Here is an 18622-nt window from a genome sequence, read left to right as displayed (position 1 = left end):
TCACATCCTCTGTCACATTATCTAAAAATTTTACATCAGCAGGAACATCACCAGGGCAGTATTCACACAACGGGTTTTCCAGGGTAATATGATAAAATGCTGACTAGCAACTGCTAGCATTCTGATGCGGCTAAGAGAGCGGACAGAATGCAAAAACTTCAACTTGCAGCTCACCCACCTGGTACACGTTTGAAGTCTAGAGTGCCCTGTCTATATCAAGTTTTGAAAATGGTACAGTCAAAGATACCATGCTAGTTAGCTAGTACAGGCAACAATACAGCCTCAGAAAGCTCAAAAGTTATGGAAGTGTACTTATAAAAACAAAGACTAGTTCATACGCCGTTGGTTTGAAGTTTGTTTTTACTTCACTCAGAAACATATCTCTCTCTGCATGTAACAACAGTCTGTAAATTCTCCTCTAGCTAACAAGAAACAAATACACGGAATGGCCTGATAAGGTAATGGGAGATAAGAAGCGTTCATATCTTTCAGGCTGAGCTCCTGGAACATGTAAGGATGTTTGGAGGAAAACATTACGCGAAGCAAACAAATCACAAGTTATTCTGACTCTAGACCCCAGAAATCAAGGAAGCTGCATCTGAGTAAAGACAGCAGTTGGGCTCCTTATTACAGCTTATGCAAGACAATTAGAAGAAAACATTTTCTATATTTACATGTGAAATTCAGGCTTGACTCTGACCTATAATTTGAAATAAGCTTCATTTTAATGACTTAAATTTCACTGCTAACAGGAGCAGTCTAATCAAACTACAGGCAAAGAGTGTGAAATAATTTACAGGTTTTGTCTGAAAAGGTCAAGGTCTTAAACAATGAAAAGTGCTTTTCTTATCAAAGTGCTTGCCCCACATAGTATAAAACTAATAGACCATTATGAAAAATAATGCATGTCTTCTGTGCCCAAAGTATCTTGTTTACCACCACAGACAAATCAATTACCAATTAACTGCTATTAAAAGTAACACCACATGACTGGCAGAGGTCCTGAACACCAGAGAATGAAAATTATCTTGGTTCTTTCCACTGAAGTTGATGAAGCTATGACAATTTAAATTAGCTGCTGTGAACCTATCCCAATTATCTTTTAGCTTCCTGTACAAGAACACTCTGGCAAGTTAAGCAAATTTAACTAAAAAGCTGTAAAATAAGAAGAGATTCCTTGATGGTAAACTTCACATGGACTTCTTTCAGCCCTCAGGTGTGTAACAGAGGTGTACTTGTTTTTCGTCACTGTGCTCCATAATTCAGTTTGGCTTTGCAGAACACAGATAAACTGTGGGCATTTAGAGCAGTTATCCTGTTCAGAACAGTATATTCACTTTAGATCTCTCCTCCGTACAACTGTTCTCTCTGTTCCTCTAGCATTCCTCATCCATTCTCTTTTATCTCTCTTGCTGAGTTTTCCACGTACCTAATATTTTCAGTGACACGTCAACCCGGTTAGAACCCTCTGGCATTTGTAAGAAAAACCCTTGAGCAGCACAACATACCTCCTTCTACAGGCTTATCAGATGACACATTTCTTTCCAAATGTACTCTTCTTGAGGAATTCAATCTGGCACTTTAAAAATGTCTTCCTTTGGAGAGCGCTTCTCCATCATATGCTAGAAATACTGCTGGAAGGCTAAATATTTCTGAACTTTTTTTTTTTCTCTTTCCTTTAAAGCAGCATGGCCCAGATTTTGAGGGATATACAAGCTGTATTCTCCAGCACTTCTATGCTGATATGGCTTTATTAAGCGCTAGATCCAGGAAGTGATTAACTGATGACTTCCCAAGACGTCATTTATAAATCTTAGCAAGGAGCCGAAAGTATATTGCATGCATAAATGCAGATAAATGGATAATGGGTGAACTGTTCTGGTTTCACATCTCTTAGAGTACAGGGTACAGAGCTCCCTATATAAGGAACAAGAGAGCAAGTCAACCAAGTTGAACAACTGCAACAGAAGCACATAAGCACCTGAGAAGCTTTATGTCTTTCAAACTTAGAACAACGCTCTTCAAAATTTTACCCTACAGTTCTAACTATGCTCTACTCTACCAGCTAACAATGTTCACATTTGGACATCAATAGGATTCCCTGCACCAATGTGTCTTGGCCTGCCTGGGAGATGAGAGAGATGAAGTTAGTAGGATTCAATGTTAGAAAGAGAAGGCAACAAACTCTAAAATACAGTGTTTTAATACCATGCAGTGAAAAATGATGAGTTGTACAAAGTCATAGTTAGGGGAGTAAATGAAGCTAGGAAATGATCTATACCATTGAAGAGTTTAGTGTGGCATACCATTCAGGGCAAAGGAAAATTAACTGCTACATAACATTGGTGAATTCATGACTCCTCCGGTCTGTTTTGTCATTCATATTCCTATCAGAAGAATAAAAGACTTAATTCCATACTACTTTCTAATGTCTCCTGAGCTTAACAACTTCTCCATTTTAACCACGTTTTAGATTAAGATCTACTTATTTCTGATCTTACAGGGTTTTTCTCTCTTGCTGTGGCTCTGCGCTAAATCTTGGTATTTACCATCTCACATCTCATGAATAACATTATTGTTAAACACTCCTAGGTTATAACAAAATGGAACAAGATTTGAATGGGGAGGCATCCAAGATGAAGACATCCTATTACAGATGAGAGAATAAAATGCAGCACCTACATATGATTTGTTTAATTTTCCAAAGGCTTTATAAAAACACTGAAAACAAGCTGGTTCAATGGGCAAATTATGACTCTTTATGAATAGGAAAACTGAAGGAGAATATATCTAGAGTGTCTAACAGAGAGTCTTTGTTTCAGGACAAAGAGCTGACCAGTCCCAAGAATCCATTCAAGGTTATGCATCTGGTCTGTGACATGTGAATATGACATAAGGCCCAGTTCATTGCATGCTTAGGACAGTATTTAAGCTAATAGAAAAGTCAGAATCTATTTCATTAACAAATCTTTACCCAAATCTTTGATTCTGAACATCATTTTTCTGCAAAATATTTGTCTCTTCCTTACCCAAGAGGACAAAGGAAGAATAGAAGAGCCCCTCAGCACTGAAGTTCAAGACCAGTAATTTTCTCCCCAGGCTTGTAGTTCCAAATTAGAATTACTTGTCCTTTCATGGACTGGGGCTTTCAGAGATCACATCGCAGTGCTTCAGTAACTTCTATCTTATAGACACTGGAATATTCTTCTGTGCACTTATGTGTGACCATAACATTGTATGACTTAAGCTCTTCAAATGAATAACCAAGATAGTGAAGAATAATGCCACAACTTTGGTTGGAGAGCAGCAGAAACACATATGTCCTAGGGACACTTCTGTGGATAGGCAGAACACAAAGGGAGATGAGCTGCTCCAAGCAGGCTGCAACCTGAGTTCATGTCTTTTCATGTAGAACCAGCCCTGTTTCTCTATGTGTGTGGGACCAGAGGGCTGCTGGAAAAGCCGCAGCTTGTAGAAGCACTGTTACAGTAGGAGAGGCTTTCTGTAGCTGATCCCACTGAAGGGCATCAGGCTGGGGTAAGACTTTGGTAGCCTCTAAATGCTATATGCAAAACAAACTGAATTCCTGTCTTTCACTGTTTTTTCCTGGAAAAGCTTAGTGAATTAAGAAGTCAGGTGCTTGCCATTACATTTTAGGTGAATATACATTCATTTCAAAGATACAGTATATACACATGCAGACATCTATACCTTCAGAATGAATGACACCTCTCTCATAATGACTGCAACTTGATGCATCTGTAAGTCAGGTGAAAGTCAACCCTATGTATTGCTGTATCAGGAGTAAGCCAGCAGAGTCTACAGCAATGCAAAGCGACTCCTGTTCCTGCAGAGGTGTGTTGTGCTGTAAAGGTTTTTCGAAGCTTTGGAAGCTGGATGGATGTTTCTAAGACAAATGTACCTGGTAATTTATACTGGCTGATGATCTGCCCAGCAGAGTTAGTTATTCTTTAGTATCACTTCCTTCCTTGGGCCTTTTCTTTATTCTCTCGTATATGTTCTGCTTATTTCTTATCCTCTCAATGAAAATATCAAGTATAGAATCCAGTATCAGCGTTGTACCTCTCCAGTGATATACAGCCAGTGATTGTACAGCAACCTCTATGCTTTCTGCCTCAAAGGATGAGCCAATCATAAATTTGAAAAGAGAAGAATGCAACACTAACAGTAAATGTTTATCTCCATCTCTGTCTCTATCCCTGGTGGAAAGCAAGCTTGTTAAAGGAAAAAAAAAAGGTAAAAGCTTTAGATCACACCTGCTCTAGTTACTCAAATATTTTCATCTGATAATACATGGATTTACTGATTAACTACATAACTAACCAGAATATAGGCACCCACACTTGAAAGCTTCAGGGGTCTTCATTTTGTTAGTTTAGTTTATCCTCTCCATGCTCGCTCTTTCTCAGATTAAGGCCAGTTCACTAGTCTTGAATAGGAACTGTAATTGTTTGCAGGTTTCGATATAGTTTCAACTTTGTGTGTGAAAGTATATAAAAAAAATCTAATTGTAGTTGTCAATAATAGCATTGCAGTTACTGTTCACATCACTTGTAGCCTATTTCTCAGGAAAGCACATCTAACTCATTTAATACATAACACAGAATTTGCTATTTCAAGGCAGCCGCTGTTTCAGTGGTCAGACATCTACTCAGCCTTGACTTGATAGTCTAAAATAAATATCCTTGAGCAATTGTACAAAAACACCTATGCAGAGGGCAAGGAAAAATCCAATGTTTACAGTTTGCAGATGCTTGGGATAAAACATTCTAAATAATATACTTTTAAACTGCTATGTCAATGGCTAAGCCAGTTAGTGAAGCTGGAGAATGGATTTTAAAATACAAAGCACCATGTGATCAAGCCTTATTTATCCTACCTGCAGTTTCCATCTCTCTCTCTCTCTCTCTCTCTCTCTCTTTCTCTCTCTCTTTCTCTCTCTCTTTCTCTCTCTCTTTCTCTCTCTGAACTGAGCTAGAATTTTGAACAGATGGGTGCCCAAATGGTAGACCATCTCCACCGGCAATTGTTTCAATCATCCTAGCTGTTCCTTTCTAAACCTGACACCACTTACCTGCTAAAGTCTCTGGCATACTAACATGTTAAAGAATTTTTCATAAAATGGATCAGAAGGGAAGTTTTAAAATCAAAAATCCAACTTTGCACACTTTCTTTGCGGAGACTCCATGCTTGAGAGAAGTTTCTTAAAACATCTCTGCTCTGCCTGGAATCAGTCAGGTAGAATATACCAACTGCTCAACATATCCATGCTACTGTGGGCTGTATCAATACTATACCAGCTAAAGTGGGCTAGTCATCAGGATGGTAAAGTTCAGGTGCAGCAGAAAACTAGGAAAGTAACTGGACCAGAAACAGTTTCTCTTCAGTGTACACTGACCTGATTCATATTTCTGGATAGGAGCATAATGAATACAGTGTGACCAGAACTGACTTCCTGATACTTTTTGTAAAAGTGTGCATCCCAGTATTCAGATAAAATATTAATGTTAATATTTGTCTCACATAACTTGCAATCATGTAAAGTTGATTTAGACAAAGCAGCCTTTTTCACTTCCCTTCTTAAGCTGCCTTGTATTGACACTTTATTTTGTCAAATAAGAAGTATATTCTACTGTCCAAAAGGCGTGCCTCAACTGCTGGGGTACAGCTCACTATTTCACTGGGATATTGTGAAAGTGATTCAAGATATTTCTCAGATGAGAAGTCCAATAGCAAGGAAGGGTACTATAAGAGATGAGTATGTTTTCCCGGCATTTCCTGGAAATACAAAATATTGCCAGTTGAATGTGAACAATGGGTATACAGATACATTTCTGCTTAAAGTATGTTGCTAAATCTGAAAATGTATCCCTTCCATTCTGAGAGCAAGTTATTTTTGTTTGTGTTACTTTTTTGAAGCAAGATCTCCAATGACTAGATGAAATCTTAGTAAGTAATCAGAAGGATGGATTACAAAGATTTACACCAGATTTTAAGAACAGCTTTTAAATCTTCAAGGAGTAAACCGTTTTAGGTGACTACTTACTTGCTAACTGACTTATTTCCTTACTCTCTGACCTTGTGAGGTGATTAATAGTTAATATTTTGACACAATGAACCTAAGTTTCCCACCTGAATTTTCTGCCTATGGTTTCTCATGGATTACCTCCAGAACTATAATCACAGCCATCTTTATTTCTGACAGGCATTTCAGTAACTACAAGAAATGCCAAAAATACTTCTATTCAGCTCCTCTTCCAAGCAAATATTATAAAACAAGACACCTAATCACCACAGTCTCCTCCTGAAAACATTTGGAGCATGCCAACCGCAGAGTATTCTCAAATCTGCAAGTAACAACATACAAACAGAAATATAACATTCCTCTCCCAAGATTTTAGCCTGCACGCTGAGGAGTAGACATGGTAGTAAGAACAGGAATGAAAACCCGTTGTTTCTGGTCCCTGATTCTGTTACAACATGGTAAGTACAAACAGGAATCACTCAGAAAATGAGACTGCCAACCCCTCCTGCTCTGACACAAGTGCTAAAGCAGGCACTAATCCAACTAGAAGCAAAAATCCCAGCTCTCAGACCATGCAGCAGAGCTCACGCTGACTGCTGAGTGTAAGCTCTCACTGTCAGCCAACCAGTTACAAAAAAGATCCTGGCAGTATGTGTCAGTGGCTGTTAGGCCACATACCTTAAAGAAAAAAAAAAGAAGAGTCCACAGCAAAGAACAGAGATAACAATTGCTTGGTCTGTGCGGACAATATTTTTACCTTCATCCTGACTTTTCTCTGTAAGTGACCCAGCTGGCTGCCATGTACCATTGTACTCACTCAAGAAATAGTCGTGGTGGGACAGAAACACACAGAAATAGGGGAAGTTCTCTCTCTTCAAACACACCTACAGGCATAATTGAGGCTTAGCAGGCTCCTGTTCTCTCTCCAAAGCTGTCACCTGCATATTATTCAACATCTAAACAACATTAGTAGGAAAGCTATCAAAGCCACATAGAGAAAGTGAAAACCTACTAAAGAGGACCTTCCCCCCCCCCCCTTATGTCAAAGGTAAATAGAACACAGCATCCAGCACCCTCTCAGAATTATTTCCTAAATGAAAGAAACATCGTGCAGCAGCTGTACTTATAGTAGAAATAAACTGTGCTTGTGTCCTATGCAAGATCGTTAGACACTGTGGTCATCTATACTCAAGCTATTACACTGGTTTTACAGGCCTTGTGACTCCTTGAGTTTTTTTGAAGACACACAAAGAAAGCTTATTCTGTGTTGCCAACAGTGTATTTGCAATAGCAGTTGGAGCAGTAAAGTTTATTTTAGTCAGCTGAATCATGCCACTGGGCCTTCAGCATACAGACGTGACTACAGGAAGGCACCTTCTCATAGCCCCCCTTTTGCCCTTGAATGGAAACCTAAGGCTTATCCAACACTTAACTCTTCAGCTAATGCATCAAGTTTTATTCACATTAGCACTTGGTATATCAGAAATAACTTCACTGAGTTTTTATGGACAAATTCTTTAACAATGATGAAATCCATTCCAGGGCTATCATTGATATAATGGGACCTGCATTATCTCCTGAAGAACCAAAAGTTGGTGTAAATGAGAAGAGAATCAACTGAAGAGATTCTAACACTAATATTTCTATAACACTTAAAGAAAAAATGATTCACTTCCTGTTTTCAGGCACACTAATGTCCTAGCCAGCTGTTTCAGGGCACACACAGCTATGCTGAGAAACTAGCAAATTAGCAACCTCAACAAACCCTTAAAAAGTTAACAAGTATCCACTGCAAACAAATACCCCTTATTAACAGGTGCTTTTTGGTGATACAAACCTATTTCTTTTCAGAAATAATTGTAAAATTATTTTGCTTAATCCCTCAAAGGCAGACCTTAACTGTGCAATCTAAAGAAATAATCACAGCAAAATTAAACAAAATTAGCAGTATATGCCTGGAGCATGGCTCACTCAGGATTTAGATGATCTAAATCACAGATACATTATTTTTCCCTCTAGTTGTGAGACTGATTTAAACTTTTACTGACCTTCTGCAGTTAATTCAGATATTTTTCTCAAGTTTTCACCACAGTCTAGTCATGCTATTTATTCAGTGAACATAATGACTGCTCTTTCTCAATTAAAGGAAACTTCTTCACTAGAAAAACTGCAGCATAGTATGGCACTGATATATTATGGTCTGTAAGACCAGGCTAGCCACACATTCTTCAAACTAGTGACATACCATTCCTCCTTGTACCCTCTCTCTGAACTTGTTGTTCCAATTGTTAATAAAAGGGTTTATCCAAGACTGCTGCCTTTGTTTTGCTTTAGGTCTTAATGATGTTAGATGGCTGTGGGTGTATATAATCAGTGTTATCTGAGGTGACAAAACTTGCTTTAAAAAAATTAAAAAGTAAAACAATCACTTGGACTGTTACGTATTTGCCACTGTGTGAATTCTCTTACTAGCCTGTGTTACTGACACAGAAAAGAGCTGCCATACAGCATTGTTCATGTTACTTTATGGAAAACAAAGAGAAGCTTTAAGATAGATAAAACTCTTCCTTGAGTAACACAGTACTGTATCTTTACATTCTTCATTCTCATCAAAATGCAGTCATACTGCTCCTTTGATACAGGAGAATCAGTCTCTGAATGCTTATCGGTTTTATTTATTTTTTTAAAATGTCTTCATGATTTCAAATGAAAATGAGAAGTTCCTTCTTGGCAAATAAATACAAATCTTTGGAAAGTTCCTGCAGTACAAACAGAAATGCTCATCAAGTTGTTTGGGGCAGACAAGTTGTACTACACATTTCAATAATGGTAAAGCAAGCTATAAAGAAAGCTCAGACTTTATGCTTCAAGTTACCGTCACAGTACCAAGGAGACTTGTTTAAAGTTTAGTCTATACTTTGCATTATAAAATACCATATCTTTTCTTAACAGAGATCTTAAAATGAACATAACAGTAATGGAGAGATGCTTCAAGTTGTAATTTAATGAATGTCCAAGGAAGTGCTGTGCTTTTCAAACAGCTGGTACAAGTCTCCTGAGTGAATCCTTACAAAATTGATTCTTGGCTTGCCAAACAGCAGTTTATTTTAAAAGACGACAACAAAGCTGCTGCTTGCAACCATTCCCTCTCCCTACTTACAGTTCAGTGGAGTTCTTGGGAATGTCCCGAGGAATCTGGATCACCTTGCTCTCCTGACAAATGAATATCCTGCCAGAGCAGTGACACACGTGATGCTGACAACTGGAGCAGCCAGCCAGGAAAACGAGGAAATAGGCAAAAATAAAAGACATGTCTCTCTCTACATCTGTTCCCTCCTCCTTCATCTAGAAGAAAGGACTGCAGAGACTTCCCTGTGCAACTAAGAGTGACTCCCTTAATTGAAGATCCGCCCTAAAAGCTGACATGAATCATGTGATTCCTAGGGGATGACTTCTATGCAAGTTTCAGTTCATGGCCTGATGATCCTTTAGGGTCTTAGAGTGGGGATGAAGAGAAGCAGCGCTTTTTCCAAGCCAAACTTATTTTATATTTTAAGTAGTGAAATTGTGGCCTAGCTGAACTAGCCAAATGGCTTTTGACACCACTGCATATCTGCACCGAAAAAAAGAGTCTTTCTTTTCAGCTATGCTATTTTGCATGTGTTGTTTGGTAAGACCAAGGAACAACAAAGGATTTTCACTTTCTACAGCCTAGTCTCTCTTCTCCCTAGAGAGGTACTATTTACGTTTCCCCTTCATGGATCCTAGAGTCCATGCTAGCATGTTGCTCCTAAGCAAAAGAAATGCATTATTTTTGTATTTTATAGGCTATATAACCAATTTTATAGGTGAAAAGCTATATAATCCTAAAGCCAAAGCTAAATAACACGCCTTTATTTTCAACTGTGATTGATCTTCATGCACTAGATGACCCCTTTCTTCCACAGCCTCCTCAAAGAAACCCAAGCAGGAGAAAATGCTATTATCCAAATGGTCCCTTGGGAACTGTAAGCTTATTTCATCATCTGGAAAAAAACACAGAAGAGTTAAAGAAGTGGCTACTTGTGACACAACAGGAAGAGAAAAACTTCAAAAACAGCATCATAAGGCCTGGACTCTGACTGCCATCTCTGAGTCCTTATCTATTTACTTTTTGACTGATCTAAATGATCTTTCTTGTTACAAATATTAATCCTTGAGGAAGAGATTTTGCTGTTTCCTTTCACTGAGTCATTCTACCAGTTTATCTTCTGGAACCAGAGTCTGTCCATAAGACACTTGAAATTAGAATTTTGAGTTCTAAAACTCAAAAGAGAAACGTCCTCTCTTCTTTTAATCGTGTGATTTACACTCCTGTCTGTAAATGGCTTTCTCAGACACGCAGTGTTTTGAAGTTACATGCATGCTAAGCGAGCACAGAAGCTGTATTTCCACGGGTAATTCTGCTGAAATTGACTCACATTCAATCCTCCAGATTGCTCAGAATGATTTTACTTTTGTTAGAAGCAGCTGTAAGTTTTTTTTTTTCCATAATCAAAAAGCATAAGCAAACCTAATGAGACACAAGACTGTCTCTTTTTTCTCTGAAATTTGCTGGTCAAAAGATTCCACCATTCTCACATTTGAAATAAGCCCCAAAACATAGACGATTTTGAAGAGAGAGAATTACAATTTTTAAAATTAATTTAACCATTCTTTAAGTTACCCTAACAGTTATCCTAATTCTACAAAGTATCACCCAATCAAACCTACTCAAGACCAGAACAGTACCATTTTCACAGAAGAGGGTAAGAAATCATCACAAACGGTTTCTTTTTAACAATGGTAGACTTGTAACAAATTGTAAGAGGATTAATATATGTAAACCTATATATGTAAAATACAATCTATTTTGCTAACAGCTCTGAATAAGTGTCAGAAGAATGAGACAGAAATGCCAGAATGGCTGCCAGGAAAAAAAATATTCTAAAATATAGTGACTGTTTGTCATTCTTTTCCTAAAACTATTAAAGATCTTAGACCTCCAAGGTCTACTGAAGTGAGTGCATTTACTTTCATTCATGCTGAGGAGAATGTAAACTGCAGAAGTCAGTCCTATGATGAAATAAATTTCCACTTAATATTGGTGTAAAAAAATTCCTGTAGCCTAACTGCAAGATGGACTAACAAGATTTTAGGATTTAAACAAATGCCAGGAAGACAACTTATATAAGATTTTATTCTTGTCTTTTTAATAGCAAGGCTCTAGTTTCTCCAGCTGTAGACTGAAAGTAGTCTGAAAAAATATGAAGCTTGAGGAATATGTAGGTCACAAGAACATTTGGTTAGGAAAGAACATAAGGCATTTTTCTTCATTTTGAAATATATCAATATAAATGGTCATGTTATACTGATGAAATGAATAATCATATTTATGATAAAGTTTTTTAAAAAAGTGATTACATTCTATGAACATCAAAATAAATGGCACCAATAGGAAGACATAGCCATTTAATTAAGTTTGTGTTTCATATATCAAACTACATAATTTGTTTCAGATGATAGTAACAATCCTTCTATATGTGAAAAGTCAGGAGATTAAAGAAATAACTAGAGATACAAGAGATCTTTCCAATTATTAATGACTTTCAAGGCTGTACCAAGTGTGCTTTGTTTAACATGACTCCTAAAACATAGACATTTCAAAACATCAGGTCAGGCCCAATGGCAAATCATGAGATTTATGAATAAAAAATTGGAGGGAGGATGGCTTCTTCTGGTTTTTGGTTTTGTAAGGCATTTTTATCAGGACAGTACACATTGCTCCACAATCATTTGCAATAAGTTGAGAGTGAGATGCTGATTTTAAATAAAAAAACCCCAAGATTTTCTTGGAATAACACAGAGATAGGACTTTGAGGGAAATATCCAGTTATCATTAAATTCAACAAGATCAGGCTAGCAAGCAAAATGGAACCGACATCAGTATTACAGGCAGCACTAATTCAGAACCCCACTAAAATTACCTGAGGATAAATGGATATTTTGAAGGATTTCCAAGTCATTTCATATATATAATCTCTGGTCTTGAAGAATAGACTCTGATGTCTGTTAATTTTTTGAATTAGAAATCTCTTTCCTAATTTCCCTTCATTACTGTTAAATGACATACAGCTGCATCACAGCATTCCCATGAATCAATTAATCAGCTGATGACCTGTGATGGCTGTGCTACCAGTTCAGGAACACACACACGTGTCTCCTCTCAGGACAAAAATCCATGGAAAGGAGGGAAAAAATCCCAAGGTTCCTCCCAGTCACTTTGCAGGGAGGCAAAGCTCACAGATCCTTCCCAAGCACTGGGCTGCTGCTGCTGCTGCTGCAACTACTAATGTACCTGAAGACCCAAAGGTCCCGTTGCAGGGGTCTGTAAGAACTGGTTGGAGTGAGTCAGTACTCACCCATAACTCACAGGTTATGGGCTATGAGCAAGGATTTTTCTTGTGGAGATGGCTGGTGGTGATATACTGCCACTGATATATGTATATCTGGTAAAAGTATAAATTCAGAGCTGATGGTGTTTTCAGATATTTTTAATAGCCTTATTTTTGTTTCCCTTTGTAAAAGATGTATGCTGCAGCTGGCAAATTGGTTTTAACAATGTATACTGTTTTCCTAAACAAGAAAACAGAAATTTCCCCAAACTGAAGCACTGTAGCAGCAGACATGCAATTAAGTGAATCATGACAGATAATCTACAATATCATTGTTGAGTTTATGTAATTAGATGTCTTCTAGGGTAGACAGTTAATTCAAGGTTATATGGTCACGGAGGGCTCCTTTTTAAGACAACAGTAAATGACTCTAGTTAATAGGACTGGCCACTAAAATTAGCATTGGCCTAATTTTGCCAGCACTGAGCCAAAAGAACTGGGGCCTCTTCCAGATCCCATCCTCAGACCAAGAAGAGGCACCTGCCCCAGACCACGCTGCCATTTGGGTTGCTGAGGCTACAAGAGGAAGCAAAATGAATCACCCCAGCTCTCTAACTAAACCTCTTCCAAATACACTGAACCAACTCATACTCCTTCTAAAGCAGTGTACAGACACGGTCATTCCTGCTGCCACAGCTCTGCTATTTAGATATAGATGCTACTCTTCTTTGCAAGGCATAAAGTTTATCAGGTATTGGAGTATATAAATCTACTAGCCAGCAATTTCCACTTGTGTTTCTCTGCTCTGAAACAAAATATCATTGGTAATAAGTAAATATTCTCTTAATAAGTAAATATGCTAAGTAAATATTCTTTTCACTGATGTTTTCCAACCTCAGAATAGCATTTAATTACTGAATGCCACTGTAATATTACCTTCACTTAACCACAAATGTTCCATAAAATGTGTAGATGAATAGATCCCCTGTATGGACAGGTAACATACAGACCCAAATCCAAAAGAAGTTCTTCCTTCAAAGAGTGGAGATCTCTCTCCAGTACATAGGGTCTACCCATGGGTTAACAGGCAGCAATAGCATCTATTGTCCTGACAATCATGCTGAGCACTATAATCAGAAAAAGGTTTTCCAGCCTGGAAAACTTGCAGTGTGAGAAAACAGATAGACAACTAAGGACAAATTAACAAGAGGCAGTTTGACCCTTTATTGATTTATCTTCTGTGAATGTGCAACTTTGGCTTTAAAATAGCAGATGACTGAAGCCAACAGACTGTTTACCTGATTAAAATGGAATGTTTTAGGCTCTTTTCCAGAAATAATCTTTTAAGCAGTTTTTTTTTTAGCTTGATTTTTTTTCATGAATGGATATTATTTTTAAACACATTTGAATGGCCAGACTTTATCTATGCCCTCAGTGCTGAGAACACAAAATATTAAACCAGCCTAATAAAAGCACTAGTTTATTATTCTATCAGTTCTTTTAGCCAGCTGCTTGCATGCAGCCTCAACTCAAAAAGGACTGAAATGGAGATAGCAAGTTAGCCACCAGAGGGAGTTCATTCACTCCAGAATAGGAAAACACTATTATGACGAAAGGATTAAAATTATATGGAATTGCACACCCATATTTCCTGTGACTGTCTGTTTTTTTACTTTAAAACTTCACTGTAATTAATTCCCTATTAAATAGCACCTTTGCAGATGACAGAGCAGCATGATGTAAAGCATTATATTTAAGGCAGCAATAACTAGACACACCGTGTCTTCTGTTTCCCTTCTATTTTTCTCCCTTAAAGCCTAATTATAATCTGATGTAAATGGCTCTGCATATCTGTTTAACTAGAGAAAGACACTGTGCAATACGGAAGGGCCTCGCTCCTTTCCAACATTTTTGCTGACACTTCTCAGCAGTGAGAGCTTGCTTGCGTTATGATCTGCGAGAGAAGAGGAATTACGACTCTGCCCAATAGTTTCATGGCTTTGATGGCTGACAAGCTCCCATCCAGCCCTTTATCTACATGATACTTCAGAGGTGGTTTGAGGATATAAGCACCTCATGTATATTAGGGCTGCGGGAGACAAATGCAAGAGACAACACAAAAACCAGAGAAAAGACCTTACTACTCCATCTAGCACTGCTCCTCAGTTTGTTGATACCTAGTCTATAATAAAAGACACAGCACATCGGCTAGGTTTCTATTACGTACCTATAGAAGCATGTTTCTGGAAGCAATTCTTCTTTGTACTTCTTTGCATAGCGGGTTTGACTAGATCAAAATAATGCACAAGAAACATGGAAGCCTGACTAGAATCTTACTTTACACCATATATTCTGCCCGTGATGCCTTCTCCAGTCTGAAAAGTCTATCTAAAGGCCAGAGATGTGAGATAAAAGAAGACTTGCCTACCTACAGCGTAGTACAGACCTGCCCATGGACACTAATAAGCATCTGTTGTTGAGGTTTGCACAAGAAAAGTATCAGAACACTTGGACAGCTAAATCTCATAGGAAAAAAAATGCAGGAATTAGGAATCTAATTTCTAGTTTCCAAGGAACCTAGACAGGTTGGAGGAATGACATGAAAAGAACCTTATGAAATTCAGCAAGAAAAATGCAAAGCCCTGCACATGGGAAGGACTAACCCCCCTGCAACGATACAGGCTGAGGTCTGGACAGCTGGGGAGCAGCACTGCCAAAAGGGACCTTGGGGTGCTGATATACAGTAAGCTAAGCATAAGCCAGCATGGCAGCAAAGGCAGCCAACAGCATCCCAGGCTGTATGAACAGGAATGTAGCCAGTAGATTGAGAGAAGCGATTATTCCCCTGTAACCAGCACTCATGAGACCACACTTAGTACATGTAGCCTAGTTTGGGGACCCCCCACTATAAGAAAGGCTTCAGGGGAACCTAAGAGCAGTCCCCAGGTTCTACGGGAAGATGATTGAGAGGTGGAGGCAGGCTCTTCACTTAGGTGCATGGTGGGAGAACAAGAGGCAACAGACGTGAGTTGGAACACGAGAGGTTTGGATTGGCTATAAGGAGAATTTTTTTCACCCTGATGACAGTTGAGAAGTGGCACAGATTGTCCAGAGAGGTTATACAGTCTCCATCCTTGGAGGTTTACAGGATCCAGCTGAATAAATCCCTGAGCAACCTGGTCTGACCTTGTAGCTGATCTTGATTTGAGCAGGAGGTTGAACTAGAGACCTCCTGAGGTCCCTTCCAACCTGAATTATTTTGTGATTCTACCTACAGCTTATAAAAGTCTGCCCAGAACGTTTAAAATACAGAGACTGATTATTTACGCTTTTCTACAAACTGTCAGCAGTTCGTGAGCGTGGTTAGACTGTACTGCTCAGCTCTTGGTCTTTAATCCATAAATAAACAAAAAATGTTCATCACCATTAAAAAAATAGGCTAGTAATTTTTCTTTTTCCAATTCAAAAGGCTAGTCCCTCTTTCCAAGTTCATAAACCTCCTATCTAGGATGCTATGCAGTTTAGCAGCGAAGTTCTTACTCATCTAAATTCAAGAGTTCTTTAATACTTTCAAGTACAATTTATTATGAAATAAAATGAATTAAAGAAACTTTATCCTAATGATGCCTCCAAAACATGTCATGTAATTAGCATCTTCTATTAAAGAAAGATAGCAGCTTGGCAGAGCACACATGAGGAATTTCAAGGACTGAAGTGCAGAGAGAGCTGTAGAGAAAAAACTTGCCTAATTCCTCTAGTTCTTGAGAACAGCCTATAAACAGTACTAACAACTTGTCTTTTGGCCAGAGCAACTACATTTGTTGAAATTCCTTCAAATTGGATGAGCATCAAGCATTAAAATATATTAAAGAGGCCTCAAATGGAAATATCTTTACAGAATGCCAAATGTCACCTAACTCTCTACTTCTTATGTCTTTATTTTCAAGGTATTCTGCAATGCATAAAAATATATCTTCTCTTTTCTTGACCTCTTACAGCTTAGGAGAAATCAGCTCTGCAAGGGAAAAGGAATAGCTCAGCCCTGGTTGATACATGAAAGACACTAAATATCCTTCTGGGAAATACATTTCATTCTGATACTTAATACAAAAAAATAGAGAGGTAAGAATGAGAAATTAACATTTGCTAAACCCTCTGAAGATGATGCAAATGACTCATCCCTGTAGCAGACTGAAGAAAAAGGAGAAAAAAATGAAAGCATTGTGCAATTAGTGCAGCTTATTAATATTGATTGAGGAAGGCTAAAAAAGTGGCCCAATTACTTTAAGTGTTATAGTGCGTTGTATACGTTTTACCTTCATGAAAGGTGGGCTCAATAAGATGCCTAAGGTGATAATTAGGAGCCAAAGAATCACTGCATCTTTTTGAACACTATACAGTGAGAACAAATATTGAATCTGTTTTAAAGCATCCCTAGAAGAGCTACCAATGTTTTTCTACTCCCGTGGAGGCTTTTACTGCAATTTAAAAAAAATTATTTTAATGCAATCAGTGACTGATGTGGAGCAACATTAAAATCTAAATATTGATCTGATCTCTGGCAGCCATTATCCTCTTTCACTCTTTCCTTCTCTTCCCTTTGGGATACCTCAACTGCTGTTGAATAGTACTTTATTCCACAAATGGATCCACTGAAAATAATGGGATTAGTTATGGAATAAGGTTCTGCCAAACATGACCAAAAATTCAGAATCTGTCCCTTAGCATATAAAAATAATGAAAAATGACATATGCACTTACATGTAAGTAAGTACATATTTGTAAGGCATATCTAAATCTTTATGAAACTGGAGTCCTAGCAAAATAAAAAAGGAGCACCTTCCAGTTACTCCAATAAGCTTGAATTCCTGCCATAAGACCATCTAGTGGTAATTCCCTCCTTGAATTTCTTTTCCCTCCAACACCTGTTCTGCTGGGAAGCAGATTTTTGCATGGGAGGCAATACAGGGGAGTCTCTGATTCTTGACCTGCCTGCAAGTGCTCTCGGCACACAAGAAGCAGTTCAGTCACAGCTCTGTATAAAGTCTGACTTTCTTGTTTCTACTGCCTCCTCCAGGTGACACAGGGAGAAGAACAAGCTCCTGCCATTGCTCTTAAGGCAAAGAGGGAAATGGTAGGTAGACCAGTGATACTCTGCAAATGATGAAAAAGAAGCCTCTCCATCTCTCAGGTACTTTTATAGCCCTCATTACCATGTTATCAAAGTACAATACCCATTTTTGTCCCCACATCTAAGTACAGAAAGACCTTTACCACCATTTTGCATATGCTGCTGGTTAAGAGTTGGGAAAACTAATGACATCCACACCAGGCCACCGAGTGCAAAGCAGAGAGCCCAGGCAGGTGGATCTGCAGCTCTCAGCCCACATTCCCATGCAGTGATGCACCCAGATCAGCACGCTGTGCTTTGGGAGCCTTACTTGCTTTGTGTGCCCCAAGCCATCCCAACCCAGGCATAAGACTTCTGACCTCCGCCTGGCCCACCTACAGGCACTTTGGTGTCTCTGCACTTGGCAGTGGACAAGCAGCTCAAGTGGCCTGCACTCACGGGCACTTACTGGTATTGCTCAGGCAGTCTGGAGAAGGACACAGGTAGACTAAGATTCCTGTTTGCACCCCAATCAACATCCCAACTTTCCCTTGTCTCTAAAACTCCGTTACACCTGACGTTTATGTAGTACTTACTTGCTACTCAAAGGATTCAAATTAACTTTACAAGCCACAGTTACAAGTCCCAATAGATATGTAGTTACCCAAATTGAAATGTGGCAAGTGCATCAGAATATCCAGACCTGTGTAGGAAAGAAAAAAAAAGTGCTAACAGATTTTAAGACCTAACCACTTAGAAACTCTGACAGATTACATCTTTTCCACTCAAAAGAGTCCTCTGGCTGCTGTCACCCTTGTGACAATGTTGGAGCATAGTTCACTAATGTGTCAGAGGAGAAAAGTGTTAAATATGAAAAAAATACTGAAATCTATTGAACGCTGTAAATTCAAAGCAGAAAAAAATCCATACTCCACCAATATATTTCATTTTTCATACCTCTGCTAGAATTTTTCTTTATCCTTTTGACTCACACGATATGGTTTAGTATGGCATAATTCATCAACTAATGACACATCCTATTGTGTTACACCT

The 18622-nt window shown here is 38.4% G+C and overlaps 1 protein-coding gene across 3 annotated transcripts in view; it reads right to left on the bottom strand.

The window, feature by feature from the left end:
* FSHR (follicle stimulating hormone receptor) overlaps positions 1-9428 on the bottom strand; it is a 97167-nt gene extending 87739 nt beyond the window's left edge. For all 3 annotated transcript variants that reach the window (XM_026095388.2, XM_064509783.1, XM_064509784.1), the window contains exon 1: positions 9207-9428. In XM_026095388.2, coding sequence (XP_025951173.1) covers positions 9207-9391 — 185 coding nt within the window. In that variant the 5' untranslated portion in view covers positions 9392-9428. The remainder of the gene's footprint in view (positions 1-9206) is intronic.
* Positions 9429-18622: the final 9194 nt, after the last annotated feature.

The sequence above is a fragment of the Dromaius novaehollandiae genome, chromosome 3, assembly GCF_036370855.1.
Source record: "Dromaius novaehollandiae isolate bDroNov1 chromosome 3, bDroNov1.hap1, whole genome shotgun sequence".
Taxonomy (NCBI): Eukaryota; Metazoa; Chordata; class Aves; order Casuariiformes; family Dromaiidae; genus Dromaius; species Dromaius novaehollandiae.
The sequence above is the reverse complement of the archived record's forward strand: the minus strand, read 5'-3'. Positions and strand labels throughout refer to the sequence as shown.